The sequence below is a fragment of the Pelobates fuscus genome, chromosome 12 (genome assembly GCF_036172605.1).
Source record: "Pelobates fuscus isolate aPelFus1 chromosome 12, aPelFus1.pri, whole genome shotgun sequence".
Classification (NCBI taxonomy): Eukaryota; Metazoa; Chordata; class Amphibia; order Anura; family Pelobatidae; genus Pelobates; species Pelobates fuscus.
In genome coordinates, this window is record NC_086328.1 from 127,935,640 (window position 1) to 127,959,875 (window position 24,236).

At 36.9% G+C, this 24,236-nt stretch overlaps 1 protein-coding gene across 2 annotated transcripts in view; it reads right to left on the reverse strand.

The window, feature by feature from the left end:
- The window catches only part of SPON1 (spondin 1), a 308,501-nt gene that overhangs the window by 159,071 nt on the left and 125,194 nt on the right, over window positions 1-24,236 (reverse strand). For both annotated transcript variants that reach the window (XM_063437314.1, XM_063437313.1), the window contains exons 4-6: window positions 23,386-23,459; window positions 21,099-21,221; window positions 8,078-8,226 (exon numbers count right to left, since the gene is read on the reverse strand). In XM_063437314.1, coding sequence (XP_063293384.1) covers window positions 8,078-8,226; window positions 21,099-21,221; window positions 23,386-23,459 — 346 coding nt within the window. The remainder of the gene's footprint in view (window positions 1-8,077; window positions 8,227-21,098; window positions 21,222-23,385; window positions 23,460-24,236) is intronic.

The following is a 24,236-nucleotide window of genomic DNA, read 5'->3' on the forward strand; positions in this document are numbered from 1 at the left end:
TATAGGGTCAGGAATACATGTTTGTTTTCCTGACCCTATAGTGATCCTTTAACTGATACTAGAGAGACTTACAGCGTTACCGACAGGTTATTCTACGGAAGTCCAGATAGGCCATGTATTTTTAATATTTTTCTGATATGTTATCTCGAGAAAAAAAGTTGTTATCGCTAGAAAACAAGTTGTTAGCGCTAGAAAACAAGTTGTTAGCATGAGAAAACGTGTTTGCTTGATGTTAACAAGTCAGAAAAATATTAATATTGCATTCAATTTCTGGACTTCCATCTTATTCTCTAAGTAGACAATGCTTTCAGTACGGCTACTCTGGTCTTAAATTCTCTTTGGATTCTCACTATAGTGAATAACCCTTTAAACATTGACGTTTTGCACCACAGTCAGAAATACTGTGACTCATATTTGGATACACGTAAAAAACAGAGATAAAAGATGGCGCTAAAAGTAATTATAATGTGTAGAATATCATATATAGAACCAGTGCAGCACACACAAATAACCACCCAAGTGTATAGTCACTGTATAACACTTACATACAAGGATAAAACGAAAGAGGACGGTGGTTGCGCACACAATGAATGATATCCTTAGTCTAAAGTGGAATCCCTAGGTTCTGTAAGCATAAAAAAACATCATAGGGCAATACATCTCAGACTTAAATAAAATATAAAAAAAAATAGATGTATTGCCCTATGATGTTTTTTTATGCTTACAGAACCTAGGGATTCCACTTTAGACTAAGGATATCATTCATTGTGTGCGCAACCACCGTCCTCTTTCGTTTTATCCTTGTATGTAAGTGTTATACAGTGACTATACACTTGGGTGGTTATTTGTGTGTGCTGCACTGGTTCTATATATGATATTCTACACATTATAATTACTTTTAGCGCCATCTTTTATCTCTGTTTTTTTCCGTGTATTCTATTAGTCACTGGTACAAAGAGGCTGCTTTTTCTGTTATTATGACATTATTTGAAAGAAAAAAACATTGGTTTAAATCCGCCATTGAAAAATTCATGTGTGAGGAACCCCAGCAAAATGAAGGTTTTACTATAAGTGATAACCTAGATGATATGATCCACCAATTGGAGAAATTATTAAGTAGGGAAATAAAAATAAAATGGGAGATCTTCACTTTGGAAAAATACCTCAAAGATAAAATTACACCTAGAGGGTTGAGATTTACCAAATTTCCCACCTTTGACTTGGATAACACCAAATTTATGGGAATTTGGACAAATGCTCTTGAATCCTTTTCTATTACAATGATTAACATAATTGTAACACAAAGAAAGGAGGATTTACAAGAACTAGACGTTACTATTAAAAATTACAAACACAATTGGAACCATTTGTAGGTACTCAGGATTTTGATATGCTTTCTGAAAGAGTTAAAAACAATCTGGATAAATTAGAGAATTCTATCATTGAGAATAAAAAGAAGAAATATAAAAGGGATCTGGATGATTATGCCAGTAACAGAGTAAGGAAAATACCAGGGAGTGGTAAATCAGATCAGAATAGAGTAAAACCATCCCAAAAAATGACTAGAAATTGGCATGAGGAAAATAAATATGGAAACCAAAAAAATCCTAACCACATGCGACAGTATGTACCTAAAACCCCTGTTTGGAAAAGAAAAGAAAGTATCCCTAACAATCCCTATAACGATAGAAGGATCTCACCGAATAAGATAAGCCCATTTAAGGATAGACAGACTAGACCCAAACAATTTGATAGAAAACCTGTACAAATCTCGCCTAAACCTAAAAGAGATGTTCAGAGATCTAGGCCCAGATATAATGAAGATAGATCTTTTCAAATCCCATTGAAAAACAGATTTGAACGATTAAGGAGTGAAAGAGGAGAGGAAGTTTTTTTAGAACCACGTTGGATGAGGAGAGAATAGTATCACAGAACCCCCACAAAAGATAGAGAATGTCAGAAGAGGAGCCAGAGGAGGGAGAGATAAATCAAGAGAGAAAAAAAGTGACAATAATGAAATAAGAATTTTTAATTTATCTAATAAATTTTTATCACCAACAAAAGAGAAAGTTTTAAGAAAAGGTTTCAAATACGCCTCAAGCTGTTCCGTGAATAAATTTGAAGCATTCATTGATATTAAAAGATTTACGAGAAAGCTTTGTTTAAAAAAAATTTTTTATAAGAAAAAAGTTAATATACCCGAAAACGAAGGAGAAGAAGGTGTAGATACAGAATTAATAGAGAGTAACATTAAACACACTAATTTTAAGAAAAAATCTTCTTTCAACCCACAACATTTAAAATCACACAGTATGAAAGTATGCGAAAAAGCTTGCTTAGAGGAAATTTATAACATCAAACCTCTATCAAAATATGAACAAAACGTATCCTTTAGAGAGAAATTAACTCTTAAAGATCTAAAACAGAACTCCTCCGTTGTAATTAAACCTGCTGACAAAGGGGGAGGGGGTGGTCATTTTAGATAAAAATGCATACCTCCATGAAATAAAACGGCAACTGTTAGATAATACTACTTACAAAAAGTTGGATAATAACCCTACAACTGATATTAAAGTAAAATATGAGAATTTTCTTAAAATAGGTGTGGAAAATAATGTACTGGACAAAAATGAATTTTCGTTTCTTCAAGTACAACACCCTAAGATACCGGTCCTTTATATCCTGCCCAAAATACATAAAGACTTGGAGAACCCACCAGGAAGGCCTATAGTCTCTGGGATAGGTTCACTTTTATCACCATTATCTCAATTTATTGATTATTACCTACAACCGTTGGTTAAAATGCGCCCCTCACACCTGCAAGACTCAATGAACCTGTTAAAGATTTTAGATGAACTAAAATGGGAAGAAGACTACTTATTAATCACGTGTGATGTTACTAGTCTATACACTATTATCGAACACTCCAAAGGTATTGAGGCAACTACTTTTTTTTTTAGACCAATCTAAAGAATTTTTAAATACACAAATTGATTTTATTACCAAAGGCATTCAGATGATCTTAAATAATAACTTTTTCTGGTTCGATGGTGATTTTTATTTACAGATTAAAGGTAATGCTATGGGGACTAAGTTTGCCCCCAGTTATGCTAACCTGTTTATGTCTTATTGGGAGCACTTATTTATTTTTCAGGAGCATGGTTGGGGAGCAAACTTGGCCCTATACAGACGGTACATAGATGATATTTTTATTATTTGGAAAGGAACCGAGGCAGATTTTAACTCATTTTTTACGTATCTTAATTCAAACACCTGGGGAATAAAATTGACTAAAAATGTTAGCCCTAACAGTATCGATTTTTTAGATTTGAATATTTTTATTTCCAATAATAAACTTAAAACACGCACCTTCTTCAAACAAGTTTATGTAAATAGTTTTATCGAAACAAGCAGTTGCCATTATGACCCATGGATTAAAAATATCCCAAAAGGCCAGTTCTTATGCATTAGAAGAAATTGCACAGACAAAAAGGATTTTAATTCTCAATCTTTATTTTTAAAGAAACAATTTGCACAAAAAGGATACTGTGAAAAAGATCTTCAACAGGACATTAATAACATTGGTGATTTAAATAGACCACAGTTATTAAATTATAAGAGTAAGGATAAAAAAGAACAGAACAAACAAATCCATCTTATTTTTAATTATTGTAGTAACGTGGGCATTTTAAACAGAATTGTAAATAAAAACTGGCATATTTTACAACAGGAACATGAAATGCGTGATTTTTTAGGGGATAAACCTAAGTTCATTTTCAGAGGGGCAAGAAATTTTAAGCAAATTTTAACCTCAAACTATGTAGACAAAGAAAATAAAAATAAAAATTCTAATTTTTTAACTAAATGGTCAGAAACCCAAAAAGGTTTTTATCATTGCGGTAATTGTTATACCTGCAGAAATACACATATAATAAAAAAAAGAAAGTTGACTTTACTTCAAATATAACCAAAAATTTTTTAATATCAATTCTTTTATTTCATGTGAGTCTACTAATGTTATTTATTTGTTACAATGTACATGCGTCTTACAGTATGTAGGAAAAACTTCAAGACCGCTAAAAACTAGGATTTATGAACACATTCGGAATATAATAATTGGGTTTTTAAATCATAGTGTATCTAGCCACTTTTTTAGAAAGACACAACTCTAACCCTAAAGAACTGCAATTTACAGCTATTCACAAAATACAAAATCATTGGAGAGGTGGCAATACTGCTATGAATTTAAACAAAAAAGAATCAAATTGGATATTTGAGCTTCAAACATTATGTCCAAAGGGCTTAAACATTGATTTTGAAATTGGTTCAACTTTATAAATTCTCCCTTCTATGTGTATTATTATTTTATTATATTTATATATGCATTTTGTGGTTTTATAATAATATATATATTTTTAATATTTATTTTTTAAGATATAAGAAACCTATTCTCTCAAACTATACTACTGTTGGATATTTTATATATTTGATCTCTGTTTTATACAATTCTCTTTCTCTTCCTCTAATTTTTATGCCAAATGGACTTAAAATACGAACTGGGAGTGATAAGATTGACACTCCTTTGTATTAATGACTCGGCCGTATGTTATCCACGCCCCCTCCGGTGTCACGTGATCGGAAGCCGTACCACGTGACCGGAGCAAAATGAAACTGGAAGTAATGATACACAGCTACATGGCAATGACGCGCGGCCATCTAGGGAAGGTCATGCGCACCTCTATGGACAAGACTACACGGCGGCCATCTTGGAGGAGGCATACACACTATTTTTCTTGCCGGAAACACTCCATATATGGAGTTAAGGACGGACTTCACAGCTGCAAATGTTTTATTAGTAATTATACTTATTTTGTATGGTATATAAGAATGTTATGTGACTGTCTTATGTTATGCACCTGAGGAAGACCTATTGCACTAGGTCGAAACGCGTTGTGCTGGATTTTTATTATTTTCTAATTAAAGTATTTATCCTTTATTCAACGGGTGATCCTGGTTCCTGATTTCTGCATTAAGAAGACTTTTTGACGTTTTTCAAGGGACCTATATTGCATTATCTGCACCAGATTGACAAATCTGCTTTAAAGGTTTAGAGCCAACTCAGAAAGACTCTAAATATTGTGAGTTTTACAAGTTTTTCTTATATTTTATTTAAGTCTGAGATGTATTGCCCTATGATGGTTTTTTATGCTTACAGAACCTAGGGATTCCACTTTAGACTAAGGATATCATTCATTGTGTGCGCAACCACCGTCCTCTTTCGTTTTACTCATATTTGGATGCAGTTCTCAACTGTCCACTTCAACTTGACATTACACTTTGCACACTCCGAGAACATTAAGAATCGTATATGTTAAAATGGAGCTTGGTCACCTTATCCTGCACTGTATAACAGCCTACACAGCTCAGTTTGTACAGTGTCAGAGGAAAAGGCCTTCTGGGCACCCATCAGAATTTATTTGCAAGATGGAATATATTTTGAAATACAGATGCCCAACCATTTATTGTATACATTGTGTTTATTATACCAGCTACTCTAATCTGTTGAACTTTTTGCCTTCTTTTACAGGCCTACCCGAACGTCAGTTTCCGCACACCACAACCAACTTATGCCACCACGACTATAACCATAACTTGGTTTGTTGTCCCTGACCACAAATATATATTTATTTATATATACACTACACAATGGTTTGATAAAGGACAATTGTTATTGTATTATTGACAATTGTTAAAAGAAAATAGTTTTCTAAGCTAAGTAGCTCGTCTTTCAAATAAATGTCTTGCTTTTTCACTTTAAAACCAGCAGTTGGAATATTAACAGGATTAGTCATATGTGCGTTCTTGTACAATGATACAAAAAGCTTATTTCTTTTTTCTTAAGTGTAAAGAAGTATGATCAACAATGGCAACAGGTGTCTTTTATATTAACCATATTTTTTGTTGTTGTTTTCGCTAAAAGCATGCAACTCTAGTTGAGTTTGTTAGAAAAGCCTTCTAAGTAATCATTGTCTGCAGGTAAAACCGCACATATTTACTGCAATTATTCCTAAGTGCGTACGAATGCAACAGGAGGCGGCAATGCCATATAAAATGGTGGGTAAGTGTATAAGGTATGCTCAGCATAATTATTGTAAAATAGAATGATAAAGAAAAGATTTTTCAAAATGTTAAACCCTTGATGCTATGAGATAAAGAAAATGCTCTAAAAGTAATATAAAAAGAGAAGTAATATTTAAGAGACACAATTAGCCAATAATTGTATTGCTATTTTTATTTATATAACATTTAGAAACATGCATACCTGACACTATAGTGTTAAAATAAGTATTTGGCATCACTTTGAAAAGGTGTATGTACTTGCCGTGGCAGGCCCCGCCTGGCTTAGCCTCCAAATTTTGATGACCTGAGCCAATCCAATGCTTTCCCATTGGAAAGCATTGGGAGGCTATTGGGCATGCGCAATCCGCATCTGCTCAGAGAAGTTCAGCAACTCCATGCAAAGCACATTATGCAAAGCTGAAATAGGAAGCACCTCTAGTGGCCATTTTTATATAGTGGCCATCTTTAAATAGAGTTTCTACACATAATACTTTTTGTACTAAAAAAAACCCACATATTTTCTTGCTAATTTATTTATTTATTCTAGTTTAGTCATTTTTTAGGGACACTATGTAGTAATAAGTAAAATAACATTAGGAATATATAAGTATTATTACAATATATGAGCAAACAAATAGCCAAATACAAAAGACCAATCCTTCTAAAGTGACTGTAAATAACTCTTGTAAGTACCTCTTGTGTTGGTCTCCCTGGGGGGCCCATGTGAGGGTCTCGAGGGAGGCCGTACCCTTCCTGTGGCAATCCGGATAATAGGTGGTGTAACTCTGCTTCTTCTATGAAGTAGCATTATCTTGTAAATTATGCCAAATTACATGAGTTTTGACTGCCCATAGTGTTTTGAGGACGTTGCTCCATGTCTAATGAGCCACATTATAAATAGTTTTCTTGGGCTCTGTTCTATGCCCTGTTGTGGTTTAATGTTGGTCCTAATAGTGCGTTTATACATATTTATACTGTCTTTTCTGGTTTTGAGTCATACTGACTATTCTCCTTTCTGGTACCCTTGACCAGGCTTCTGTCTCTCGTTCTCCCGATTTCTGGCTCTATATACTTGACTTGTCTTTAACCATTCTCTGTCTATCTATTTATAGTTGGCCACTCTAAGGACCAGTAGTACGTTATCATATTCCAATCTGGGTTACTCACTGTATGTTGGGTTGTACAATATCGTAATAATGACATCATTCTACCTGAACTATAAAGAAGCCTGCATTGCCCAATAGCCTACGTGACACATATCAGGGTATGATTGCATACAAAAATCATTTTGGGAAAGCAGAAGGAGCATTGTTGAAGCATTGTGGAAGAGAAGCAATTTATATTTATCCTGGAAAAGGATGTTTACTGTGAGTTGGGAGGTTAGCGACTGACATTCATTAGAGCAATAACTCAATGGTTAAAGATGTTGACTGCAGTATTAAGAAGTCATTGGTTTGATTCCATTCTCATCAAGGTCAATAATCTCAGTACAGTGAAGTTGGGTAACAATAACATATAGACCCAAAGCTGTCGACAAGCCAAACACTTCCTTGTTAAATGCTTTTGTCATTATTTTTTCACTTGATTACAATAAACAACAATGCATTTTCAAAAATAACTCTGAGTTAAGAAAATTAAAATTCCCTTTTTATAGATTAAATCAGAATATATTTATACATTGTTTAAAAAACATGCAACAGTAGGATTTGCTATTAATTCCATCAGTCATGATCTAAAAAAATAATGGTCAAAAGACAATTGACAACTTTGAACCCCCAACATAAGAGACCTGCACAACTTATAATATAAACTCAGATTACATAAAATGTATTATTTTTACAGCCCTTCCCATTGCCTAGAGCTTGAAACCCTTGAATGTTTAGTTTGATCCAAATGCACAATTCTAACGATTTTGGAAACAACTGATAGTAGGGCACCTTTTTTTCAGAGTACTTACTTTTTGTCGTATTTCTTCCTCCATTTTGACTGGGGACCCAAACTCAGCAACTTGTTTTACTCCCTCACTAGCATATCCACCGTATTCCCAAAGGACATATTCTTTAGAGTGGGACCCACCAATAATTGCTGACCAGTGATTGGCTCTCCCTGAAGAGAAAAAAGTGGGTTATAATTCATTTCCCATCACATCTTCAAAGCATGACCCATTACACACTTTTAGACATTGATAAAGATTACATTGCATTTGCATGTTATACTATAGGAATCAGATGTCAAATTTAATCATCTGTACTCCTATTAATTTATTGCAACTGCATCACTCTATTATATACAGCTATATTCAACAAATTGCAGCCATTGTACAGATTACTATATCCTCATACAAGGAGTCTAGAATCCAGATACACCGGGGAACACACAGAAGGTGAATCATGAAGAGAACCATTATTGACTTGCTTAACACCTAGAATAATCAAGCATTGAAATATACTGAATAAGGTACGAGGTATAATATGTTGTAATGGATTATGGGTTAATTGTGTAAATTAAGAGAAATAAGACAATGGGACAAAAAAGTATAATTAAGTCAGTCGGTGTGAGTCCACCATTCCCAGTTTGTCATTATACCTGTCTGCCTTAAAGTGACACTCCTGGCACCCAGACCACTTCTGCCCATTGAAGTGGTCTAGGTGCCAACTCCCACTACCCTTAACCCTGCAACTGCTTACAGTTTTCATAAACTGCAATAATTACCTTGCAGGGTTTACTCCTCGTCTAGTGGCTGTCTACTAGACAGCCACTAGAGGGCACTTCCTGCTTCATAGCACAGGAAACCTGTGCTAGAGCATCGCTGGACGTCCTCACGCTGTGTGAGGACCTCCAGCGTCGCTCAATTCCCCATAGGAAAGCATTGAAAAGCAATTTCAATGCTTTCCTATGGAGAGCTCTAATGCGCATGCGCATTAGGTCTCCTCAGCTGGCGGGTGGGATCAGTCTCCCCCGCCAGCTGACGTGATGAAGGGGATGAAGGGGAGGAGCGGGTCTCAGGTAAGTCACAGAAGGGGTTTTCAACCCTTCAGCAACCGGGGATGGATGGTGGGAGGGAGAGGGGACCTGCAGTGCCAGGAAAATGGATTGTTTTCCTGGCACTGGAGAGTCCCTTTAACTCTGTCTGCCTTAAAGTCCCGTTTGTGTTTGTTTTTGTGTTGTCAGAATATACTATGGAGATATGCTGTTCAATAAAAGTGGATTAAAAGGACAGATACGTTACATATTTTTTAGTTTGTCAGTTTACAAGTTGAACTTTGTACAATAGAACTGCTGCTGATAGAATATGGTGCTAAAGAGACTCACTACAGAATCTATTTATTAATCCAGGCAGCAGATATCTTATAGATTTACAAGTACAACCAAGAAAAGGTTACTCTAAACACCAAAACTACCAAAGCAGTTTTGATGTATAGATCACGCCCCTGCAGCCTCACTGCTTAATTTTATGCCATTTAGGACTTTTTTGTAACTGTTTATGCAGCCACTAGCCACACTGCCCCAGGATGTGACTCACACAGCCAATATGAAAGAAAGTGTGCTTTTCTTAGTCTGCAGAATGTGTTTACTTTAGAAGTTCTTATCTCCTGCACTGTAAATTGGACTTTAATAGCACATGGCAGACTCCTGCAGGGTCTAGCAAGCTATTAACAAAACAGGAGATATGAAAATCTTAAATATACACACTATGCTATAATGGAAGTTTAAACATTAGATTTCTCTTCATATGGAATGTGTAGAGAGACTGTGTAGGTTATATACAGAGGATGTGTGACTAGGGCTGTAAAAACAAATTTAATTAGCATAACCAGTGAGACTGCAGGGGCATGATCAATACACCAAAACCACACCATTAAGCTAAGACTGTTTTGGTGCTTATAGTATCCCTTTAAAGTTTTTTTTTTGTTTTTTGCATATTTTAAAAGTTCTTTTTTTCATATTTATATTTTGATAGTATTCTTTGTGTTTAGACGTTTCAGGAGTGTAATTCAAGTTTATAGGGATTACAACTTTGCCTAGGTCCAGGATGGGAATATTACTGCCGTCTTAAAACCTCACCAGCCTTGACTCCCTCTGGCTCTATCCCAGATCTTCTCTATTGTCCCACCTACCACCATTTAACCATCCCTCACTTTTAGACTGCTTACTTTCCACTATTTACTATATTGCGTCATACAAAATGGCACATTCCATCCTTCTTCTCAAAAGATCAGATGGTATCCAGTAATTCTCTACCTTCCTTTCCTTTACATTTATCCATCGCAACCGCATCTTGGAAGACTCCAGGTTATCTTCACACTACAAGTACACCCATCAACCAATCAAAATAGATGCATGTTATAATTCTTCTAATATGTTCTTCTCTTCTCTTCACTCCATCAATATCGATCATTTCACCTGTCATTCTCATATTTCCTTTCTTCCTTCAATCACCCCCTCATCCACAGTGTTTAACCTAGATGTCAGCTACCATACTTCCACTTTAACAATGGCATGTCCTCTGTGTTGTCCTGTGCCACATCCATCTTCTTTTGCACCTTCCCCAAACCTCTGAAATCCTGACATTCATCTGTCTTCACTATCTCCTCCCTTTGCGCCCCCCCCCAACAATCTTTAGAATATTCAGCCATCTACTTGTCGGTTACCAATATTAATTTTGTTACTGTTAATGTACTAAGTTCATATACAACGTATAATCACTAATCTACCTGGTATACGAAGACAATATAAAAAAAAAAAACTAAAGCAAACAAAATAGAAACATTAGCTCCGAAGATAATTGGTTGCCTTATGGAAGGAAAAACAGTGCAATATTTATCTTTTAAAAAATCGAGTCAGACATACTTTTAAGTTCCGCTCTGTTGTTTATCCTCCCTTAGCTAAATATATTTTTTCGGTTTCCAACAGCAACGAAAAAAAAAAAACCTTTGAGATTCTCATTACTTCTACCATCTGCAACTGCACTAATTTTGCTGTTCGGGAAAGACTAAAGAGCGGTCCTCCTTACAGCTGCTACCCTGAAGAACCGAGCTCATCCCTCGCAATGACATACTGTTTCAGCTTTACAAGTGATTTAACAGATAAATGACAGTATACGATCTAGTCCGTTGCTTACATAAACATATTTGAACACTAGTCAGTCACTAATATATTTTGATATTAATGTAAAGAGGTTTAGCCATCTACTTTTTTTTTATTTTTTTTTGCAAAGTACATTAACTGTATAAAATAACAAAGCTATGCTATCAAAGATTCTTCCAATGGTGATTGCACTCATCTTATTTAATGTGCAAAATGCTACTTTATATTCAGGAACGTGGTTGTGTAGATATTGTGGTAGGGTCTATTAAAATCCGGTATACTTGGAAAACGAGATGGAGCAAGGCCATGCACATTAATATTTTAATGACCTGTAATACTGCCATATATACATGCCATCTCCTACCATCAGATACCAACAAGTTCCCTTTAAGTAGAAGAAGGTTGCAGGGACAATTCTAGGTTCCAAATGTACTTGAGCCCAAAGGAAAATAATATGAAAAAGAAAACGAAATGACCAACGTTTATTCTAGTCATATTAACCCCGTGAATTCTATTCTTATCCAGACTAATTTTCACAGCCCCTGCTTTATTTCTCCAAACTCAACAAACTCTGTCAAACTTCATCTAATTTGCTCCCTTATCTACACCTCTTGATTCCTCAAAACCTTATCGCCTTTTCTTCCCCACCACACATTTTCTCTTATTTAATCTTAAACTTTAACACCTTCAGCTCCTCTAGTCCACATTCACTTTTGCAGATAGACCTAGTTAATGTGTTACTGTTTATTCATAAAGGAAACCATATCTTAGAATAATATGACTGGTCTTGTAGGGGAATGAAATTCTGTCTTCTATATAGAGTGCCTTTAACCCCTTAAGGACACATGACATGTGTGACATGTCATGATTCCCTTTTATTCCAGAAGTTTGGTCCTTAAGGGGTTAAAGATCAGAAGAATGACATATATATATATATTATACATGTTCTTCAGTGTGTGTGTCTGCGCGTGTGTGTGCTTTCCCAATAAACCTCTAGTCCCATACTTCATCTCTAACAGTTAATTATAATCAAGATATATATATAGGAGGAAAACAACTCTAGAAGCCAATTCCAGCACAATAGCTCAAGTGAACATTAAATGTGGTGATACGCTATTCCCAATGCTGTTCTACATAGGCCTCACCCCCCTTATCCAGATCATCAAGAAGAGTGGATACTCTACATAGACTACATGAAGCTGTATGCCAAGAATGAGGGAGACATTGACAAACTGATCCACCTAACTAGAATATACAGCAAGGACATCGGATTGTCATTTGGACTAGAGAAGTGCAGGTGGTTGATAGCAAAAAGAGGGAAGATGATCAGGACAGAAGGAGTTGAAGTACCAGAAGGCCAAATAGGAGATGCAGAGAACAGCTACAAGTGCCAGGGGGTACCACAAATGCATGGCAACCATGAGGAAGAGGCAAGGAGGATAGCAACATCCAAGTACCTCCAAAGAGCCAGACAGGTCCTGACGTCCCAGCTCAATGGCAAGAACAAGATCCAAGCCATGAACACATGTGCCCTACCGGTCATCAGGTACCCAACTGGAATAATAACCTGGTCAAGAGAAGAACTGGTCACCATGGATGTCAAGACCAGGAAACTACTTCCTGCCGGAAGTAAGGAGATCGGGGCCTGATGAGAGTCAAGGCCGCAGTCCTGGATGAAACACAGAGCATCCACAAGTACATCACGAAGATTGCTCCCAAAGATGAACTGCTAAGGGAATGCCTGAGACTTCCACAGATCGAGGATGCAGAAAAAAAGGAGATTCCTTGACAAGAAAAAACTCTCCATGGGGTGTACCACCAGCAGGTAGTGGATGTGGCTCACATGGCAAAATTCTACCAGTGGTTGGAAAAGGCAGGAGTGAAAGACAGCACTGAGGCACTAATCCTAGCAGCAGTTTCTAGATTGCCAAATCATAATGAAATCAGCAACTTATAATATCCAGGAATCTAACACCTGTCCATTCCTGGACAACAGCATCGAATTATACAGATCTGAAAGATATACCAATAAATGAGCAGGAGAAATAAACCAGGCTACGGAATTAATCTTAGATTATCATGTACACTAAGAAAAAACACTTCCCCCCCCCAGTCAAAGGCAACTGCAGAGGTACCCAAATTAGTGTTCGATAGGAGGAACAGGGAATCAGACCTCTACCCCAACTAAGCATTGGCATCCTGTTAATTGCAAAATGGGAGGAAAAGGTATTAGATATAAAATAGCAGAGGGACTGTGGCAGAATAGGCCAGGTTAAACAGGAATAGTTTCAAGTCTGAGAACAACTACAGCATCAGGGAAGCTGCTAATTCTTCCAGTTTCTCAGAGATCAGAGACTGTAACATAAACTCCTAAAAAAAAAAAAAAAAAATAGAACATTCCCTCAAGGAGAGAGACACCGGCTGGATGCTATAGGAAAACAGAAATACAGGAACAATTCACTAATGTAGTATCGTAATAGGTAGAAGACTTTATAGTGACATCTGAGAACAGAAAATTCAATAAGAAAGGAGTTAAATGAAATTGCGTGAGACATACCTTATTATGACGCTAAGTTCAAGGTATCAAAGCATCACAAATATCAGGATACTCTTTATACTTGGATTGTTCCAAAAACCCATTATGAATGGTAAGACAATATACGGTTACCAGCAGGTATCAGGTAACCGGCAAACAGTGGTTGAAAAAACGCAATTGAAAAAAGTTAATCAAACATGATGAAAATAGGTAGATAAATAATAAGTGCAAAAACAGACACATCGTCTGAACAGATACTGCATCTATCCAAAACATAATGTGAAAATTCTCTGGACATTAAATCCGAAATATGGTAAAGTTGGATCTCCTAAACCTGGAATATAGAGATTAGCACGGTCTGTGCCACAACATAGGATAACCAGGCAGGATAATACCAGATAATAAATTGTACAACAGTATGACAATTAAACCAAGCAGCACTGGGAAATATCCTGTTGCATTAAAGGGACACTCCAGGCACCCAGACCACTTCTGCTCATTGGAGTGGTCTGGGTGCCAACTCCCACTACCCTTAACCCTGCAAGTGTAATTATTGCAGTTTTTTTTTTTTTTAAACTGCAATATTTACCTTGCAGGGTTACCGTATATACTCGAGTATAAGACGAGTTTTTCAGCACATTTTTTGTGCTGAAAAACACTCACTCGTCTTATACTCGAGTCAGTTGTCTGTATTATGGCAATTTTCATTGCCATAATACAGACAAGGACCGGGGCTGTCAGGAAGCTGTAACTTACCTTCACCGCAGCTCCTGTCAGCTCCCTTCTCTCTCCTCCGTCCGTGCAGCTCCCAGGTCAGCTTCCTCTGCAACTCTCGCGAGAGCCGCGGGGTCAGAGCGTTGCCACGGGTTACCGTGGCAACGCTCCGCGCGGCCGCGAGAGTTGCAGAGGAAGCTGACCTGGGAGCTGCACGGACGGAGGAGAGAGAAGGGAGCTGACAGGAGCTGCGGTGAAGGTAAGTTACAGCTTCCTGACAGCCCCCCTCCTACAGCCCATCCACTGGACCACCAGGGAGTGAGAGCCCCCCTCCCTGGCCAGCTAACAAGCAGGGAGGGGGGACAAAAAAATAAATAAAAAAAATAATAAATAAAAAATAATAATAATAATAAAACAAATAATAACATTACAAAAATATATATATTACAATAATAATAATTAATAAAATGCCCACCCCCACCAATGCTCTGCACTCACACACACACACACACACACACTGCATTCATACACACACTCATACACACACTGCACTGCATTCATTATATACACACTGCATTCATACACACACTGCACTGCATTCATACACACACTGCATACACACTGCATTCATACACACACTGCATACACACTGCATTCATACATACACACATACACACACTGCATTCACACTGCACTCATACACACACTGCACTGCATTCATTATATACACACACTGCATACACACTGCATTCATACACACACTGCATATACACACTGCATTCATACATACACACACTGCATTCATACATACACACACTGCATTCACACTGCACTCATACACACACTGCACTGCATTCATTATATACACACTGCACTCATATACACACACTGCACTCATATACACACACTGCACTCATATACACACACTGCACTCCATTCATTATACACACACTGCATTCATACATACACACTGCACTCACACATACACACTGCACTCACACATACACACTGCACTCACACACTGCATTCATTATATACACACTGCATACACACTGCACTCATATACACACACAACACTCATATACACGCACTGCACTCCATTCATTATATACACACTGCATTCATACACACACTGCATACATACACAGCATTCATATACACACTGCATTCATACACACACACACTGCATTCATTATATACACACACTGTAAATAAATATTAAATTAATATAATTTTTTTAGGATCTAATTTTATTTAGAAATTTACCAGTAGCTGCTGCATTTTCCACCCTAGTCTTATACTCGAGTCAATAAGTTTTCCCAGTTTTTTGGGGTAAATTTAGGGGCCTCGGCTTATATTCGGGTCGGCTTATACTCGAGTATATACGGTAAGTCCTCCGCTAGTGGCTGTCTATTAGACAGCCACTAGAGGGAACTTCCTGCTTCATAGCACAGGTTTTCTGTGCTAGAGCGTCACTGGACGTCCTCACGCTGTGTGAGGACCTGGAGATCCGGTCTGGTAGGAGGAATATTTATACCCTATCGTAATGCTGCCGTGGATATATCCAGGAAATTGGTGTATGCATGCATGGGGATCTCTGAGTGAGTTTATACCTGTATGATGATTGTAAAAATGTGTGTGCATATGTATGTATTTGGGTTGTGTGTGTGTGTCAATGCATGTATGAAACTTAGCCTATTGGTGTATCAATGCATTCATGTATGAACAGATGTGAGTAGAGGTGGGTAGCTGTTAAGGCATGTGTGATTGTCAGAATGTGGAAGAATAGTGGAAGATAGGAATGGACATAATGGTAGGAATACAAAGACTGTAAAATATAGTGTAACGGAGCTCCGTGTACTCCGACCGAGTACCCTCCGTTGATGGATGCTCCTAGCGCTCTCAGAGGACTCCAAGCACTGCAGACGACACCACAACCACCGCAGGCTCCACAACCGCCGTAGCTTAACTGGAGCCGCGCCGTCTTCCTTCCACCCTGGATCGGCTTCTGTCCTCCAGGACCGTGTGGGGAAGACCTCTCCTCCAGGAGAGCGTAACAGGAACAAGCTCTTAAAAGAGCTAAGTGATTAAGAGCTCAGGGGAATATGCAGCGCATAGCAATCCCCAGTGTGATATAGCAGTTCCCTCCAATAATGAGACAAGGCTACGTATTGAGGGTCAGAAGAGGTCTGAGGACTGGAACACCCAGCCTGCTTTTTATTAGGATAAGGTACACGCAGGACACTCCCAGGGGGAGGATGAAATTAACCAATAACAGCATAGTACAGCCCACAGGTTCCCTCCCCTCAGATAAACAGTTAAACCAATTATTACATACAGTAAAAATACAGTTTTTACACACACACTGTAACTTTAAAACCATACATCCAATTTCAATAAAAATATTCAGACTCAGCATACATCAAACATAAACACTTCCAAAAATCAGCCAAATCCCTCCAGTGGATCAAAAGTTAGCTGGAAGTCCTTTATGACCGACCGCAAGCACAATTTCCTGCCCAAAACAGTTCCATAGGGCTGTGCGGTCGGTCAATTTCATGCGAAAAAACGACTAAGTCCCATTTCGAACGGGACTTAGTCTCTGGAGCTGCAAGTTCAGTATGGAAGAAGGTAAGGGTCAGCGGTGTTCGGCAAAATGTGTAGCCGATTTCAGTTCCACAGAATCTTTAGCATACACCGCTGACCGCATTCGAGGAAACCAAGATGGCCGCCGCCACGTGCAATTGACCGGCAGTAACCTCACAGCCTGGGAGGTAAATTGCCTGCACACTTTAACTTCTGGGTGGTCCGCCTGTGTGGTACTTGGTTCAGTAAGCCCTATTTACTGAACCAAGTGGGGGAAAGCCAGGAACAAGTTATTTTACCGGTCTGGGGACATAGTCTTAAAGGGGCATTGTTCAGCAAAGTCACAATATGTCCCCAGACGGTTCTTAAAGGGCCATACACACCCAATAAATGTTAATAAGTTTTCAGGGGCACAATCTTCCAGGGGCCATAGTCATGAGGCAGGAGGCTGGCAAACATGCTTCTCCACAATCCAGGGAAGCAGGGCAATTTCTCATTTAAAGGGCCAGTTACAAATAGCGATTTGTAACATATAGCTTCTAAAATGTGTGTCTTTGTGTGTGTGCATATGTGTGAATGTGTGTGTGTGCATATGTATGCATGTATGATGGACAAATATGCATGTTTGTTGGTCTGTGTCTATTCATACATGGGTATATGTATGCACAAAAGAAGACCAGCATGTGTATGTATGCTTGCACGAATGTTTATGTGACTGCGTGACTACATGAATGGCACCATTTTAATGACATCTACATGAATGCATTAATGAATTAATATTTAATGCAACTACAGTATACTAGTGTCTTCTAAACTGAATATTTTAATTCTTATTTTTAAGAAACTAATTTACAGAAAACTTTCTCTAACTTAATATCAGTATCTCCTAAACTGTCAACAATAGAAATGGCACTAATTAATTACAATGTATTTTTAACCAACACTCAATGTTTAGGTGATATTCCCCCTAATAACATAAAGTGCAAGTGCAGCGCTTTAACCAATCGGGACTTACCCCTTACACAATATGTGATTTCAAATTGTTGAACAGAAAATAGAAAAATAGAAAAATGAGATATATAGTGCAATACTGTAAAAAACAAAAAGATTGATAAATTTGAAGGCACAGACACCCTTGTGTTTAGATCCTATATACTGAAAAGGCTCTAATCTATGTTAATTTTCACTAACTTGTATACATTTTTTTGTTTTTTTACAGTATTGCACTATATATCTCTTTTTTTCTATTTTATGTTTAACAATTTGAAATCACATATTGTGTAAGGGGTAAGTCCTGATTGGTTAAAGTGCTGCCCTTGCACTTTATGTTATTAGGGGGAATATCCCCTAAACATTGAGTGTTGGTTAAAAATAAATCTTAATTAATTAGTACCATTTCTATTGTTGATAGTTTAGGAGATACTGATATTAAGTTAGAGTGTTGGTTAAAAATAAATGTTTCTAACGGTGGGTTTTAGAGTGCTCACAGAGTGTTTCACAGCTGCTATACTATTTTTATAATACTATATTACAAATAAGTGCGACTATATTACACTACAAGTTTTTGGTTTGTTTTAATTAATTAAGATGACTGTGTTCCATTTATACGTTTCTTTGGTTCTATCCCCAGGCAGTTTGCTGAGTGACTGATTGGGCTCCCTTTCTTCATCATCTGTTGAACTTCGCTGCTGTGTTACATATTGTCAGAAATACTAATGAGTGGTGATAACCACTTTTTCCAACAGGGTATAGTCCTGTATTGTTCATCCTTCACAAAAACAGAATTTTATTATACAGAACATCTGTTCTTACAGCACAGTAAAACATGAAGTACAAAGAGTTCTTCAGGCAGCCATCTGATATTTAGTGTCAGAATTCCAATTAAGCTTTTTCTTATTCCAGTCAATCACCGAAATAGTTAAAAAATGAATCTGTATGAGAACTGCATTGTATCTTCCAGTGTCCATAGAACAGCATGCAGAGATAGTTAAACAGCGATTTCAGTCTACTGGCTTACATTACATCTTCCATTCAGTGAATTGAAATGGATTTTTTTTATGTTGCACAGATGGGTAGTATGTTTAGCTGAGTACCTACGTTAGGTATAGGTACCCCACTATGGCACTATGATACTTTATGTCACAAATTACATTGTGACTCAGTACATCATTCATAAATAATCATATCAATAAACACAGGGTACATTGTTATCTTTAATTTTTTTTGTAAAGGGAAGATCTCATAGATGCCAAAATAAACAGGATGGTATCAGGATTGTCTTCCTGCTCATTATTCAGCTCCTATAGGGGCGGTGAGAGGTATTTTGCCCCGATCCCCCCAACCCCCCACGGAACATGATAACCCCCTCTAATGTTTACACTTTATTTATTGCAAATGCTGTTTAATTTAGAATTTCTTATCTCTTGCTCTGCTAATAGCTTGCCAGACCCTGCAGCAGCCTCCTGTAGGTAATTAAAGTTCAATTTACAGAGTAGACGATAAACATTTTTAAAGTGAGTTACATCTGATTGAAATTGAAGCCATTTAGCTTTCATGCAGATTGTCATTCCCAGACAGGATAGGTATGGCAAGAGGTGCTTAAACAGAAACAAAAGTGACTTAACTCCTAAATGGCAGTGAATTGAGCAGCGAAACGTCAGAGAGATGATCTATACACAAAACCTGATTCATTAAGCTAAAGTTTTATTATTGACTATAGAAACCCTTTACATTTTAAATTCACTTTCAAATCAATTTGAATTCTCACTTTAGTGAATAAGTCTGTTAGGGAGAGAGTACAATTTTCACACAAATTTCCCGGATTTTATTTTTAATCCAAATTATACAATGTGTGTGAAAAGATATCCCCGCATTAAAACACCAACACTACATACAAATACACCCCTCCATTCAAACAGTACGCACAAACACCCCATTAATTCAAGTGCCAATAAAACAAACAGACAAACACACACCTGAATAAAAATGCTTACACTACACACAAACATATAACTGCATTCAAACCATAATGCTACACACAAATACACCACTTTTTATACACACATATTCCATATGAAAACCTGCTTGCATTCAATCACACAGAAAGTACTCACAATTAAGCCCTGCAAGAATGGGCAAATGATGTATCCCACGGTAGCAAAGTATTGTAGGTGTTGTAGGACAGTTGAGCATCTACTTTTTGGCCTTCCTTGCCCTGGGGGCGGTTAGAGGAGGGGGTAAAGAATGTCTTGCACCTGCACCCTCTCTATATTAGTACCGCCACTGATATAGTACATCATGTAAAGTAATTTTTTAATTTAAGTTGGGATTTACAGAATTCCTGGAACCATATGACAAATATTATAGTTTTTCAATGTCATATTGTAGCATTATTCATATAGTATGACTGATACCACAATGATAAAAGTATATTGTTTTGCAATGGTAAGACAATTTTACATGTTTCTTGTTATGAGCAAATGCTAAATCCTAGAATTGCATTTTACTTGCTTTTTTCCTAATATTATTTTTGACAATTATCTGACCTATTCTGGAACTTCTTATCATGATTTCGTACAAAGATCATTTGATAAATAAGCGATATCAATGTGCTTCCAGGATTTTTTTCCGTTAATACGTATATCAGAATTGTATGTAATTTGTGATGTGAAGGGAAACACCATTAGAAACAGAAGCATCACTTTATTCTGTCTACCAGCATTGAGACCGTAGATCAGACGTTTCATAAAGCGTTTCTTTTCCTTAATAAGTACAGAATGTCACATCTTTTGTATACAACAATGGGATCATATTTTAGAAAAATTTAGAAAAGTTTCTATTTTCTTGCAGAAAGCGCGTAATAGAGCAAGCTGTTTTTCAAAAGAAGGTTGTCACCGCTGTGAAGCAGCTTCATGTATCTAGAAGCAATTTGGCTGATGTCAAAAAGAAACAATATAGCTCTTAAGACAGCTCAGGGTTGCCCGATGCCAAGAATAATTGTGAACGTGTGATTTAATAGAAGCTAATAATAACTAGTAGAATAAATGAACCTTACGTGGATAATCCTTTGGATGCGATTTCTCGGACCAATTTCCGTAGAATGTTAGTCTGTATTTGGCTGTTCCACATGCACAACAATCTGGAATCGTCTTTTCATTTCCCCCTTCGTAAGATGTATCTGAAAATACATAAAAACACAAATTAGCTCATTGTATATCAATAGTGGTAGTGCATTATGGAACTTGTCAAACCTATCTGCAACCTACATACTGTATCTGAAATATATACACACAAACGTATGAGGATGGATAGGGGACTATGTCCCCAACTGTAAATTTATTTGGTTGATATATATATATCAACTGAAAACATTATTAATTAAAAAAGTATATATACATCGATCAGCCACAGTATTAAAACCACTGACCAGTGAAGTGAATAACATTGATTGTATCGTTACAAGGGGTGTGATATATTAGGCAGCAAGTGAACAGTCAGTTCTTGAATTTCATGTGTTGGGAGCAGGAAAATAGGCCAAGCGAAAAGATCTGAGTGACTTTGACATTGACCAAATAGTGACTAGACGACTTGGTCAGAGCATCTCCAAAACACCAAGTCTTGTGGGGTCTTGTAGGATACACACTAAATAAATGTGAATTCCATGAAGAGCAAATACATGGATTCTACACCAAACACTTATTGAAGTTAAAATGTATCAAATTAGTTGAATTTACCATATGTGTTTACATGACTGACACACCATTACTTCATTGCTCAAGACACGTCATATTTTATTATATATTTTCCATGATTATGTCACAATTTAAATATATAGATACATGAGGAGTGTTGGAAGAATCATAAAGCAAAACAAAAGAGTTAAACGTTTATCGTTCGCCTCACTGTAGGCCAGCAGTTATGGTAAATTATTAAGTGTAGTAATATAAGTCTAATGAAGTTGATGTTGATCAGAGGAACCAAGCGCTCGAGAGCAGCAATTAGAGGCTCTACTGAGAGGGCATAGTTTAAGAATAATATGAGATATGAAGCCTGGAGGCGAACACATTGATTGATGGTGTTATTAATATCCTTTTTTGAAGTCAGCATTTTTGCCCTGGACATCACAGTCATTCTTGTTCCAAGTCTCTTTTGGCTTTTTCAGAAAATGGCAAAAAAAAAACAAAAAAAAAAAAACCCATTGAGCAATTAATAAATTTGGACCATAGATGAAATTTAACAAATTACTATATCAGAAATAGATTGTTGGATATTTTTTTTTAATAAAAATAACCCTTTTCAGATTATTGTTCTGTTGAATTCCTTAATTCCTCAACAACTTAAAATATTGTATAGTATTTACTCAATCATTTAGTAGAAACATGTCATTTAATTTTTTTGTCCATATTGCATTGATAAACATCTTATATACAAATATCCAGCATATTTGATACTTAAAAAAAAAAATGACTATATAACAAATTGTGAAGGGCATATGCTAAATCCCCTTATGAGTGGTTTATTTATGCTAAATATATCTCTTCATTTACGTGGCTCATTGTGGCTTCAGTGGTTGTACATTGAATCAAATTGTTCTCAGGATCTACATGGGCTCATTAGACTAACTCTAAGAAGACTGTCAAAGAGATGGAACCACAACCTTGAGTATGTTTCTGTGATACTGTTACTTTAGCCAGAATCCAAAGGAACCATTACGGTGTCCAAACAAGTAATTAAGTTGATACATTTTGATACATATGACACTAATGAACCTGAATATAACTTCAGTCAACAAGAATAAAATTATAATACTGCAAACACTGCACATAACAACCAAGTGTGATATACATTAGAAAATATTTATTCAAAAAAATAAACTGTAAGGAAATTAGTGTTTAGATAAGTAGATCATTTCATAATTTGAATGAAAGGTCATTAGGCAATCTGATTTATTTATTTGTTCTTTAAAATAACCGTGTACAGCAAACCTAAGGTGAGAATGGCATTTTGTCTTGTGGTTTAATTCTTCAACAATTCTCTGCTCTACCCTCACCAACCCCTGTCCAAAAGTCATCCATTAGTAGTCTATAACAGGGGTAGGCAACCTGTGGCACTTCACACGTTGTGGACTATATCTCCCCTTATGCTTTTCTATCATTAAGGTTGTAAAAGCATTATGTGAGATGTAGTCTACAACTTCTGGAGTGCCAGAGGTTGGCTACCCCTGGTCTATAATTTGGAGTTTAAGGACATTTTGTAGATAGTAGAGGTAGCATTTATTGAGCAAATAAACTTTTTATGAGAGTGTTACCATCATAAAAGTAAAATTGAACAAGTCATCTTACCTGGTTCACACATTCTTTTAGTAAGTGATCCCTCATCTTGAAAGTAAATTATTTTTTTCTGTACAATACTCGCCCTGAAAGCATGAAAAAAAAGCAAAGTTTTAGTAATTACTACATCGATCGGATGGAATAGACTCCGCTCTGTATAATTACAATGCACAGAGACAGAGACAGAGACAGAAGAAGACAATAATAATTTTAATAAATGTATAAAGTCAATTTTCAGTTTGAATCAGAACCACAAATAAAAGCAGTTTTTTTTTTATCCCAAAGTTAAAAATAAAAATCTGTTTTGAATCAGAAGACACATTGACTAGCAATAGTATTGTTTTATCCAATTAATCCAATATAGTTTTAATTTACAGGATTCGTAGAAAATCGCAATTTAATAGATCTGGATTAGTGTTCACAACTTGGAATTTTGTGGCAGACCTTTTGGATGTCCATAGGTGCTTGTAATGTAATTTCCTCCAGTAACAAGACTGTATACACCTCATAAATATGTAATCAAGGCCGTCTTTAAAGCGGGGCAAACAGGGCAGCTACCCCGAGCCCAGTTATTCAGGGGAGCCTAAAGCCCTGCTGCCGTCTACTATATATTTTTTCCCCCATGGGCCCCCGCTGCAGCCAGGGGTCCACACACTAAGAAGATCCACCGGGTGGCCCATGCACTAATGGCCACCTAGTGGGCCTTTGTAAGCAGGAGCCCAGTCGCGTGCTGTAGCCCTTTAACAGTGCGACCGGCCCCAAGCTTTTCGGAAGCCCTGGGAGGAAGTGACAGTCGCGCGTCACTTTTTCCCAGTGAAAACACAGAGCCGCATAGGAGAGATCAAGGAGGCAGTGAGGAGGGG